Raw genomic sequence first — 13,405 nt, 5'->3', positions numbered from 1 at the left:
GAGGGTGTGTTTAGGGTAAACTTGCTCAGAAACAATCAATATTTTTCCACTTATGTTTCTTATTCCTGCTCCTAAAACTACAGAAGTTATCCAGTCAAGTGCAGTGAGAGATTGTTCCTTTTCTTTTGTTGTTTGATTAACATTAAAAACATATAGCTGCAGGAATATTAGGCTACTGTCACTTTAAGAGTGAATGCATGGATCCGATATACTGATACACATGCATTTTACTTCTCAACTGTTTATATTTATTCAAGACATAACTGACTATGTTTACAAGGAAACTCGCCAATATGGACATTTTGACTTAATTGTGTTTGAATATGTCTGTTCAAGCACAAGAAGCATGGAAAAGTTCAATTCAGTAAAACTTTATTTCAAAGTTCAAATAGCTTTTAGTTTTAGTTCATTATAATAACCCTGACTTGTGTTCCAAAAGATATTTTTTTGGGTGAATTAGCCTTAATTTAGTCCACCGGAGGCAAGTTGAAGTGAGAACCCAATGCAATTTATTAACAAAACGTGATCAAACATAAAACAAAGGCATGACGAGACATGAAACTGGAAACAATCAATACTCGACCAACACACAGGGCAAAGATGAGGGCTTAAATACACAGACTAATTACAGGACAAGGAACACCTGTGAACAATGATCAGACGATTAACCAATGACAAGACACATGGCTGGATCACATGACAAACAGGGAATCACATGACAAGACACAGAAACATGACAATGACAAGAACAAGAAACAAAACCCAAACCGTGACACTTAAACTGTCTGGAAAAGAGTGCAGCACCTTGTCAGTGTTGTTGTCCTCTCCTTATCCCATGTATTCTTGCCATATGTTTTTCCTCTCACAGGTGTAGTGTTCTCCATGACTTTTAAAATCCCAGACCTAGCCCACTGCAGGCCTCAATCTGATCCTAATCACTTAATTGAAGTGTCTGTTTGGTTCCTCCATCGACCCGTGTGTCTTAATGGCCCCTGGCGTTATAGATGGACTCATACTGGGCTGGATCTAAACTAGCGTTAGCTTCCAGCGCAGCGGCTCAAAGCGACTCATAGCCGCTCTGTCATCTTCCAAACTTTTTATGTATTGCCTTTTCTTTGTTTACTACTTTTCTTCTGTTTTGTTTCTCCTCACATTCCCCTCATTTTTCATTGTCCCCAGTGAAATGTTAAAGCCGGTTGAGGTGTCCAATGGCGGCGGGCCCCTAGGAATCCACGTGGTGCCTTTCAGTGCCAGAGATAGAAGGTAAAGCTCTACAAAAGTACATTGTCTACCATGAATTTGTTTTATTCTTGCCAACTCGTTCCATACACCATATTTTTTTAATCTTTTACACCCTTTATGAGCATTTCTTTGCAGTTTTGTTCTTAATAATCCAGTTGTGTCCTCTGCATCCTTCATCTTTCTTTCATACCTTGACAAGTTTCCCTCAAGGTGTCTATGCGGACGTTGACGATTATTCCCCAGCATGTACAGTAACATCCATTCAAGATAGTTTTTCTTCATTCCTCAAGGACGTATTGACAGTATGGCACTCTCTCGAGTGGGTCTGTGGGACTTTCTATACCTAGTGAATGTTCTCCAGTTGAATAATGAAAGCAAAGCTACGTGGAATGGGACACTGCTAAACAAGGACAAAGGGGACACGGGGCATGGCGCTGAATAAATTAGGTAACTTTATTGCTATAGGAAAACCTCAATCCGGCCAACTCAATTCATCTAATCTGCTTCACCCAATCTGACTAAAAGCTCATCCATATTATGGGTCGTTCACAACATCCAAGGTCAGCTGTTGTAAGAATCACCAAATGAAAAAAGGAAGGTGCAAATTAATGAAAAAAGTGTTCAAACGCTGTAGATGACGACTATAAGGGGATTTTCTGAGAGCTTTTTATCAGCTATAAAAACGCACAACCTTTTCAGACCTAATTTGATGCTGGTATATAAAATGAATGTCAAGCCAAAAAAATAAAATAATAATATGATGAGTTTCAGTATTGGATTCATGGTAAAGGGATAGATTTAATAATAATAATAATAATAATAATAATAATGATAACAATTACCACAATTATCATCATAAAAAAATTTAAATAATAATAATTGCCCAAGAACTAATATTCAGAACTTAGTTTAATTATTGATATGCTTGACATAATAATACCTGCAATGGACATATTACATTTTTTATTTAATTTAATTTAATTTCATATTTAATTTAATTTAATTTAAAAAAAATTATATGATTTCATTGTATTACTTTATTTTATTTTATTATTTTATTTTATTAAATTTTTAATTTAATAAAAAAAAATATGATTTCATTTTATTACTTTATTTTATGTTATTATTTTATTTTTTTCATTTTTCATTTAATAAAAAAATTATTTTATTCATTTTATAGTAGGCTGTGAAATAAAGCTTGAAATCTATTGTGACTGCACCTTAAGAATTGAAACATTCTTATATTACAGTGACAATGCCACTCTTTTTTGTTAAATTCGCACTTATTAGTATGCATCTTTTAATACATAAGCATCTTTTTTCTTTTTTCTTTTTTGCTCACATTCAGTAGCAATCCGTCCTTGCCGTCATGTCCTTGTATAAATCTCCGTGTTGTAAATGGTCACAGACGTGATATTTTAGTTAATAACTAATCAGAACTGTCAATTATACTCACCCAATCACAATGGCACACTTCCACAGCGACACGTCTGTAATGACTTCATCAGCCTCTCGCCGTGTGATTGGTGCGAGGTGTTGAATGTTCACTCATTAGCATCTTGATCGAGGACACTGAGGTGACAGAGTGTGAACTTCTACAATGACCAGTGTCTTCTCTGTGCCAACAGCACGAGGCGTACGACACACACGCGGAGTCTTGCGGAAACATGACTCCAGTAACGAGATCTCATCACATGACCAGTGTTCACGGCAAACAAGTCAGGGTCTAATTGCTCGCCATAAATGGATCCTGATTGCATTGTTATTCAATTAAAGGCAGTGGAAAGAACAGGTGGTCTCCCTCTCGCTTAGTCTTCTGGGTCATCACTCAGCAGACAGGCGTCTCTGCTTATGCTAAAGCCATTTAAAAGTGGCAGTGGACTGTACAAGTCTGGTTTCACTCAATAGAACTAAAACTATCTTTTAGATGTAGGGCATATATGCTCCAAATTCTGTACATTTCTTTGATACAACATTGTCAAGTGCTCCAAACAGGACACTAAAGGAGATTATATTACATACGAAAGGTCCTTACTTTAATGGGAAAATGCATACTTCTGAGTAAATAGTCTGTCAGTATTGAGATATAATACTCTTGCATACTTTTAGGACTTTTATTTAGGATGGATAGAATGCAAATTGGACACAGCCTTAAAGGTCCCATGACATGCTACTTTTTGTAGGCTTTAATATAGGCCTTAGTGGTCCCTAGTACTGTAACTGAAATCTCTTTCCAAAAATGCAGCCTCGGTGCAGAATTATAGCCACTACAAGCCAGTCCCAGAATGAGCTTCCTTCAGACGGGCCGTTTCAGTGTCTGTAGCTTTAAATGCTAATGAGGAGGAGAAAGGCGGCGCAAGGTGGAGGGTGGGTGTGGCCTTGACCATCTTGCGCAACGGTACCATGCATGTTTACGTTGGATAAATTGCAATGGCACGAAGACACGCAGTCGTTCAAGCATTTCAGTTTGATCCAGAATCTGATCCAGATGGAAAAGCAACAGATGAAGAAGTTGCAACTCAGCGGCTCCAGCAGGACGTTTCCGAATGGTTAGTTTAAAATATTATGTCTGGATCATAGGTCTGGATACGGTACTTTATTCGGATGGTTTACAGTTATTATCATGTAGCTAACGCTAACCTACTGTTGCCTTTTCATGAGAGATCTGTAACGTCTGTAATTTATCTTATTACAATTACATCAAGCTCTGCGATCTTGAAATGCGGATATAGCGCGCGCCATATAACTTAACCAACAGGAAAACGGTTATCCAAATAACAAGTGTACAACACTCGCGTTACAGTGTGTGTATTCACACACATACTTGATGCTGTCTACCTTTACATTAGCGCAAGTAACTGCATAGCTAATGTTACAGCCACATTCTACGTGTGAACAAGCTAGGTAACCATAAACAGTAAAGCAACACACTTATATATCATTAGTTGACTTACTTGTCCGAGGTGTGTAGCTGAGCCAAAGAGAGTTGGTACTGATCCAGACTTTAGTTTCAGACGTTCAGCAAGCCCAGCTCTGTATTGACCCTTCGGTGTTCATTTGTACATCCAATTATTGAGCAATTATTATGCTTCGCTCGCTCAAAAGCCATGATATCTCTCGTGGACAAACTAAAATCGCGCGTGCGCGTTCCTACTTCCTAGCTCATTTTCTCATGGGCGGAAAATATTCTCTGGGCGGGCAAAGCAGAGAAAGGGGAGGTAACATTTCTCCTTATAACGTCATAAGGAGGAGATTCAAGATCAGCCCGGTTGAGCTTCCAATTTCTCAAAGGCAGAGAAAGATAGCAAAAGCTCGATTTACACCGATTAAAATTTCTAGAAACTTGGGGACCATATACAGGCTAGGGGAACTCATATTAATGTTAAAAAACCTCAGAAAGTGAAAATTTCATGTCATGGGACCTTTAAGGTATGGACACACTAAGTGCTCCATTGGCTTCCATTTATACATATGCAAATGCCAAAGAGAAGAAAAGCAAGGATAGAATATTCACCTTTTGCTCTGTACAAAAAAAACAAACAAAAAAAAAAAAAAATCACCAAAATATCACAGATAGCATAGATATACTGTATAGTAATATGTTTTAATTGGGAATGAGTCAATATAACATTTCTGGCCAATATTATGACTGATAACTGATAAATGACCGTTAAAATCACCATTTTGTCAAAAAAAAAAAAAAAAACCAAAAAAATTGTTTTCCTTTTAAGTGCTACAAGTGAGTTTAAGCATTGCAACATTATATTGTATGAAGTATGAAGAACTGATATTCATTTGGAGATTTGTTTTAATGTTACGGCTGTAAACCCATAAATGGCTGAAATTAAAACACTCTTTTGTCTAAAAAAATAAAACAAATGCTACACTTAAACAAAAGTCAATATATATTTAAAATGCAAGTGAATTTTTGCATCACAACAATATAAAGTATAAAATACATATGCATTTTAAGATTTGCAAAAAAATACATTAGTATTATTATATTATTAACATTTTAAAAGTTTAACTTTAAGTGAGCGCTGGATGGCAGATGTAATCTATAAATTAAGGGCAATGCTAATGCACAGTTAAACTAATGTACACTTACAGATACATGCATTTCTAGTTATAGGATAATGAATGCATTAATGTTTTTCATTTACAGCATATCCTGTCGGCCATGTTTGTTGCGTGTTTTGAGGTAATTTTCCATGCTTGAAGTTTAGCGTGACGCACCTCTCCTTCTTTAAGCTGATGAATAATGAGCCTCTACAGACTGAACATCAGTCCAGTGGGAGTTGAGCTGATCCTCGGCTTCTCCACAGCTGGTTTACATCCAGATTATGAAGACGAAGTGCAAGCTGTGTAATTACTTCACAAGACCACACCATAGACTCCGCACAGCCAAGATCTCCACTGAGACTAATCACATCTTTCTAGTACACAGTTTGTTCCTTTAAAGGAGGGTTTGATCCATCCATCCATCCATCCATCCATCCATCCATCCATCCATCCATCCATCCATCCATCCATCCATCCATCCATCCATCCATCCATCCATCCATCCATCCATCCATCCATCCATCCATCCATCCATCCATCCATCCATCCATCCATCCATCCATCCATCCATCCATCCATCCATCTGTTTCTCCAGCTCATGCAATGAAAGTTTTTACGGCGTAATGTTTCCTTCTCCCACATCACTCATTCAGCTCAGGTTCTGCTGTCTGTGCATCCATAGGATCTATTCCCTGTCCTCTGCGATCGGCACACACACATTCATGCTTCCTAAACGTATTAATGTATTGTTTTAGTTTTAGTAAAAGTTTGGTGTTGAAGATTGCTGATGCAACAGACTCAGGCCTCGGGAAAGAGGAGAGAGTTCGTAAACTCTGTTTATTTCAAAATCTTCTCTGCACTTTTTTTTTTTTTTTTTTACTCATCCGATGTGACGGTGCGTTTCACATGATTATATCTCAGGGTTTGTAGATTAGGGAATCTGAAACCACCTCAGGTCTGAGAACCGGGCCAAAAAAATCCATATGGCCAAAGTGGGCTTTTGTTCAAAAAGTCTTTTTTTGATGTATTGAGTTGAAAGAGCCGCTAGGAACAGTAAACTTTTCAAAAGTTCAAGATCAATGGGATGTGTATTCTTTTTTACTGTTTTTTTTTTTTGTTTTACTTTTTTTCTTTGATAAATGTGACAGCTCCATCAAAAACATTTTTTTTATCCTTTTTGAATATGAACCTTTATCCTAATCTTGTCATGAAAGGATGCAGTGGACACACAGTTTTTGTTTTGTTTTTAATATAGAATTGTGGTTTTGTGACTTGCATGCATTTACCATATGACCTATGATTATAGATCATAGTTTGCACCCAAAAAATATTTATTTTCAATACAGTATGAAATTATTATTATTAATAATACTTTATTGTGATACTGTGCTGTAGTAACAGATATTTTAATAATAATATTTACTAATTAATAATCATTTATTTAAATATTGTGTAATTTAATAATCCTAATAATAATAATAAGGGTAACACTTTATTTTAGTGTCCTTGTTACACGTTAGTAATACTATAAATGATGCATAATTACATGCAACTAACCCTCAACCAAACCTAATCTCAACCCTATAGTAAGTACATGTAGATACTTAATATTACTCTACTTAAATGTATAATGACACTGTAACAAAGACACCTTATAGTAAAGTGTAACTAATAATAACAACACAAAGACACTGTTAATTTGTTATAATGTAAAGAAGGAACAGTATATGCACTTACATATACTTGCATTATACTTACCTCAGAATGTACTGTGTAATATAATCTGGGTTAAGCTTAGGTTCAGGGTTAGTACCTAGCTATTGTAATTACTGTAATAAATACATGTACATGGGGAACAGGACTGTCTACACAAGTAACAATGACTGAAGTAACTGGTAGTTTTGCTGAAGCTGTGGTTAACGTAGTAAATATTTGTAGCACTCTGAGCTACAGGGGTCTCCTGATTTCTCGAAATATCTTTAAAACAGCAAGTACAACTGACTGAATGATTGTAATTGCACTGAGTTCTCTGACAGTAATGTGTGCTGTGTCTGATCTGTGATGTGTGCTGTGACTGTTCCAGGACTCTGGGTTTGTTAGTGAAGAGGTTGGAGAGAGGCGGAAAGGCGGAGCGGGAATCTCTGTTCCAGGAGAACGACTGTATCGTCAGGATTAATAACGGAGACCTGCGCAACATCCGATTTGAACAGTAAGCCTCTCTCTGGAGGAGACGGAGAGAACGTCTTTACCTCTCGATTCTCTCACAGCTGCTGCTCTGCTTTATCCTTTCAACCTCTCTGTCCTTTTCACACTTTCATGAGCTTTCAGTCTTCCTCTGAGCTTTGAAAGTCTCCTCAGTCTGGCCGTCGACCTTCACAATGTTCTTTCATCTCCTCTCGCGCTAACTAAACAAAGACAAACATCTCTGTTCAAAGCTTGCAGAAGTTGTCAGTGGGATCAGTTGGAACAATAGAGGTCATTGAAAGGCTTATTATAAAATTTCCTTGATTTCCCTGATGTCTGATGCACTATAATACTGTTAAACTGTATGATACTGACTGATACTGTTACTTAAAAGTAACTCAAAAATCCCTCCTCAGTCCAAAATTTCTGTTTATTGAAATTAACCTGCAAAAACTTTCTCAAATTATTGAATATATGATATATTGAATGTATACACACGACTACACACATTCGGCATTGGAAAATAAAATAAAATAAAATAAAATAAAAACATTCAAACAGTAAATCAAAACTAATTTTTGAAAAAACTAAAAACTAATTAAAACTTTTTTTTTTAAATATATATTTTCATTTAATTTAAATATATATATATTTTTTTTTGTGTTGTTTTATTTATTTATCTATCTATCTAGGACCCATTGACAATATCAATTAGCTACTTTTGCACTGAAAGAAGAACTGTTGGTGATCATATGCAACAGTTTTGATTTGTTTTTGTACCGGGGAGAACGTTTTTACTTCTGAATTTAATAGTGGGCTTAATCACTTCACTAATAATTGTGCACCATATTTTACACACAATTTTAGCCGAATTCACAACAGCTTGCATGCACACTTTCTTTTTCTGTTTTACTTGGGACAGCAAACAAACACCCTAGCAACACCCTAGAGACTTGACTGGACTCTTTTCAACACCCTAACAACCACCTTGCTACACCCTAGCAACCAACTAGAAAGTAAAGTGCAAGAAAAAGTGCGCAAAAAAAGCACTACTCACAGCAGAAAATTTTAAAAATGCACTTTATTTTAAGGTGTCTGTGTAACAGTATAATTACAGTATATATTTACTGCTAGTACTGAGTAATATTAATTAACAACATGCACTTACAATAGGATTAGGGTTTTGAAGTAGGTTATAGTTGAACCTATAACTTCATGTACCAAACACACCATAAAATTAAGTTTTATTAAATGCAGTTGAATTATTGCTTTCCATCATCTCAGTGGCGTACAGTTTGCTGTATGGCAGATTATGATGAACAGATATGAATATTGCTTGTAGAAAAGAGGTCTTCCTTCCACATCTCTCATGACGAGCTTCTTTTGGCCCGCTCTTGGTGTCTCGGCCTGGTCCAGATGATCACGTGTGCATGAAGAGAGCAAACTCAACAGGAGAACACCCACTGAAAGAGGAGATCACTGGACAGGGTTCGACACAGGGCACTGAAAGAGGAGAGCACTGGACAGGGTTCGACAGGGCACTGAAAGAGGAGAGCACTGGACAGGGTTCGACACAGGGCACTGAAAGAGGAGAACACTGGACAGGGTTCGACAGGGCACTGAAAGAGGAGAGCACTGGACAGGGTTTGACAGGGCACTGAAAGAGGAGAACATTGGACAGGGTTCGACAGGGCACTGAAAGAGGAGAGCACTGGACAGGGTTCGACAGGGCACTGAAAGAGGAGAGCACTGGACAGGGTTTGACAGGGCACTGGAAGAGGAGAGCACTGGACAGGGTTTGACAGGGCACTGAAAGAGGAGAGCACTGGACAGGGTTCGACAGGGCACTGAAAGAGGAGAACACTGGACAGGGTTCGACAGGGCACTGAAAGAGGAGAGCACTGGACAGGGTTCGACAGGGCACTGAAAGAGGAGAGCACTGGACAGGGTTCGACAGGGCACTGAAAGAGGAGAGCACTGGACAGGGTTCGACAGGGCACTGAAAGAGGAGAGCACTGGACAGGGTTCGACAGGGCACTGAAAGAGGAGAACACTGGACAGGGTTTGACAGGGCACTGAAAGAGGAGAGCACTGGACAGGGTTCGACAGGGCACTGAAAGAGGAGAACACTGGACAGGGTTCGACACAGGGCACTGAAAGAGGAGAACACTGGACAGGGTTTGACAGGGCACTGAAAGAGGAGAGCACTGGACAGGGTTTGACAGGGCACTGAAAGAGGAGAGCACTGGACAGGGTTTGACAGGGCACTGAAAGAGGAGAACACTGGACAGGGTTCGACTGGGCACTGAAAGAGGAGAGCACTGGACAGGGTTCGACAGGGCACTGAAAGAGGAGAACACTGGACAGGGTTCGACACAGGGGACTGAAAGAGGAGAACACTGGACAGGGTTCGACAGGGCACTGAAAGAGGAGAGCACTGGACAGGGTTCGACAGGGCACTGAAAGAGGAGAGCACTGGACAGGGTTCGACAGGGCACTGAAAGAGGAGAGCACTGGACAGGGTTCGACAGGGCACTGAAAGAGGAGAACACTGGACAGGGTTTGACAGGGCACTGAAAGAGGAGGGCACTGGACAGGGTTCGACAGGGCACTGAAAGAGGAGAGCACTGGACAGGGTTCGACACAGGGCACTGAAAGAGGAGAGCACTGGACAGGGTTCGACAGGGCACTGAAAGAGGAGAGCACTGGACAGGGTTCGACACAGGGCACTGAAAGAGGAGAGCACTGGACAGGGTTCGACACAGGGCACTGAAAGAGGAGAACACTGGACAGGGTTCGACACAGGGCACTGAAAGAGGAGAACACTGGACAGGGTTTGACAGGGCACTGAAAGAGGAGAGCTCTGGACAGGGTTCGACAGGGCACTGAAAGAGGAGAGCACTGGACAGGGTTCGACACAGGGCACTGAAAGAGGAGAACACTGGACAGGGTTCGACAGGGCACTGAAAGAGGAGAACACTGGACAGGGTTCGACAGGGCACTGAAAGAGGAGAACACTGGACAGGGTTCGACAGGGCACTGAAAGAGGAGAGCACTGGACAGGGTTCGACAGGGCACTGAAAGAGGAGAGCACTGGACAGGGTTCGACAGGGCACTGAAAGAGGAGAGCACTGGACAGGGTTCGACAGGGCACTGAAAGAGGAGGGCACTGGACAGGGTTCGACAGGGCACTGAAAGAGGAGAGCACTGGACAGGGTTCGACACAGGGCACTGAAAGAGGAGAGCACTGGACAGGGTTCGACACAGGGCACTGAAAGAGGAGAACACTGGACAGGGTTCGACACAGGGCACTGAAAGAGGAGAGCACTGGACAGGGTTTGACAGGGCACTGAAAGAGGAGAGCACTGGACAGGGTTTGACAGGGCACTGAAAGAGGAGAGCACTGGACAGGGTTTGACAGGGCACTGAAAGAGGAGAGCACTGGACAGGGTTCGACAGGGCACTGAAAGAGGAGAGCACTGGACAGGGTTCGACACAGGGCACTGAAAGAGGAGAGCACTGGACAGGGTTTGACAGGGCACTGAAAGAGGAGAGCACTGGACAGGGTTCGACAGGGCACTGAAAGAGGGGAGCACTGGACAGGGTTCGACACAGGGCACTGAAAGAGGAGAGCACTGGACAGGGTTTGACAGGGCACTGAAAGAGGAGAACACTGGACAGGGTTTGACAGGGCACTGAAAGAGGAGAGCACTGGACAGGGTTCGACACAGGGCACTGAAAGAGGAGAACACTGGACAGGGTTTGACAGGGCACTGAAAGAGGAGAGCACTGGACAGGGTTCGACACAGGGCACTGAAAGAGGAGAACACTGGACAGGGTTCGACAGGGCACTGAAAGAGGAGAACACTGGACAGGGTTCGACAGGGCACTGAAAGAGGAGAGCACTGGACAGGGTTCGACAGGGCACTGAAAGAGGAGAACACTGGACAGGGTTCGACAGGGCACTGAAAGAGGAGAACACTGGACAGGGTTCGACAGGGCACTGAAAGAGGAGAGCACTGGACAGGGTTTGACACAGGGCACTGAAAGAGGAGAGCACTGGACAGGGTTCGACACAGGGCACTGAAAGAGGAGAGCACTGGACAGGGTTCGACAGGGCACTGAAAGAGGAGAGCACTGGACAGGGTTCGACAGGGCACTGAAAGAGGAGAGCACTGGACAGGGTTCGACAGGGCACTGAAAGAGGAGAGCACTGGACAGGGTTCGACAGGGCACTGAAAGAGGAGAGCACTGGACAGGGTTCGACACAGGGCACTGAAAGAGGAGAGCACTGGACAGGGTTCGACACAGGGCACTGAAAGAGGAGAACACTGGACAGGGTTCGACACAGGGCACTGAAAGAGGAGAGCACTGGACAGGGTTCGACAGGGCACTGAAAGAGGAGAACACTGGACAGGGTTCGACAGGGCACTGAAAGAGGAGAACACTGGACAGGGTTCGACAGGGCACTGAAAGAGGAGAGCACTGGACAGGGTTCGACACAGGGCACTGAAAGAGGAGAGCACTGGACAGGGTTCGACACAGGGCACTGAAAGAGGAGAACACCGGACAGGGTTCGACACAGGGCACTGAAAGAGGAGAGCACTGGACAGGGTTTGACAGGGCACTGAAAGAGGAGAGCACTGGACAGGGTTCGACAGGGCACTGAAAGAGGAGAACACTGGACAGGGTTCGACAGGGCACTGAAAGAGGAGAACACTGGACAGGGTTCGACAGGGCACTGAAAGAGGAGAACACTGGACAGGGTTCGACAGGGCACTGAAAGAGGAGAACACTGGACAGGGTTCGACACAGGGCACTGAAAGAGGAGAGCACTGGACAGGGTTCGACAGGGCACTGAAAGAGGAGAGCACTGGACAGGGTTTGACAGGGCACTGAAAGAGGAGAGCACTGGACAGGGTTCGACAAGGGCACTGAAAGAGGAGAACACTGGACAGGGTTCGACACAGGGCACTGAAAGAGGAGAGCACTGGACAGGGTTTGACAGGGCACTGAAAGAGGAGAGCACTGGACAGGGTTTGACAGGGCACTGAAAGAGGAGAGCACTGGACAGGGTTCGACAAGGGCACTGAAAGAGGAGAACACTGGACAGGGTTCGACACAGGGCACTGAAAGAGGAGAGCACTGGACAGGGTTCGACAGGGCACTGAAAGAGGAGAGCACTGGACAGGGTTTGACAGGGCACTGAAAGAGGAGAGCACTGGACAGGGTTCGACAAGGGCACTGAAAGAGGAGAACACTGGACAGGGTTCGACACAGGGCACTGAAAGAGGAGAGCACTGGACAGGGTTTGACAGGGCACTGAAAGAGGAGAGCACTGGACAGGGTTTGACAGGGCACTGAAAGAGGAGAGCACTGGACAGGGTTCGACAAGGGCACTGAAAGAGGAGAACACTGGACAGGGTTCGACAGGGCACTGAAAGAGGAGAACACTGGACAGGGTTCGACAGGGCACTGAAAGAGGAGGGCACTGGACAGGGTTTGACAGGGCACTGAAAGGGCACAGCTGCGGGATAATTCATAATCTAATCTAAAACTAATTTCTAATCATTCAGTCCGCTTACACAAACTCAACACCACCAGTTAATTTCCCCAGTGTCCCAAAGCATTATAATGTTTTAATTGCTTGGCTATATTTTTGCATGAGATCCAGTCAGGACCGTATATATCGTTGAAACCCAGCGGGGTCACTCAGTTCTCAAGGATTAAACACGACCTTCTGCGTTACATACACATCAGGTCGATAATGTGAGTGTAATACACGTTAAGATATTGCAGCCTTTTGTTCTTCGTACATTGCCATTCCCCAGGGCGTTCGACTCGTCGGTTCGATACGGTAGTCATCCGTAAACAAACTCGCGGTTTATGCTTCCGCGTACATGCACTTGTAAAGTCG

General features: G+C 42.6%; 1 protein-coding gene across 1 annotated transcript in view; it reads left to right on the top strand.

Moving 5' to 3' along the window:
* The window catches only part of pard3aa (par-3 family cell polarity regulator alpha, a), a 460,595-nt gene that overhangs the window by 215,408 nt on the left and 231,782 nt on the right, over nucleotides 1-13,405 (top strand). Inside the window, exons 7-8 of the mRNA XM_082183270.1 lie at nucleotides 1,180-1,263; nucleotides 7,388-7,513. Of these exons, the coding sequence (XP_082039396.1) occupies nucleotides 1,180-1,263; nucleotides 7,388-7,513 (210 nt within the window). The remainder of the gene's footprint in view (nucleotides 1-1,179; nucleotides 1,264-7,387; nucleotides 7,514-13,405) is intronic.

The sequence above is a fragment of the Leuciscus leuciscus genome, assembly GCF_965113295.1.
Source record: "Leuciscus leuciscus genome assembly, chromosome: 11".
Classification (NCBI taxonomy): domain Eukaryota; kingdom Metazoa; phylum Chordata; class Actinopteri; order Cypriniformes; family Leuciscidae; genus Leuciscus; species Leuciscus leuciscus.
This window is presented reverse-complemented; position numbering and strand designations above follow the sequence as displayed.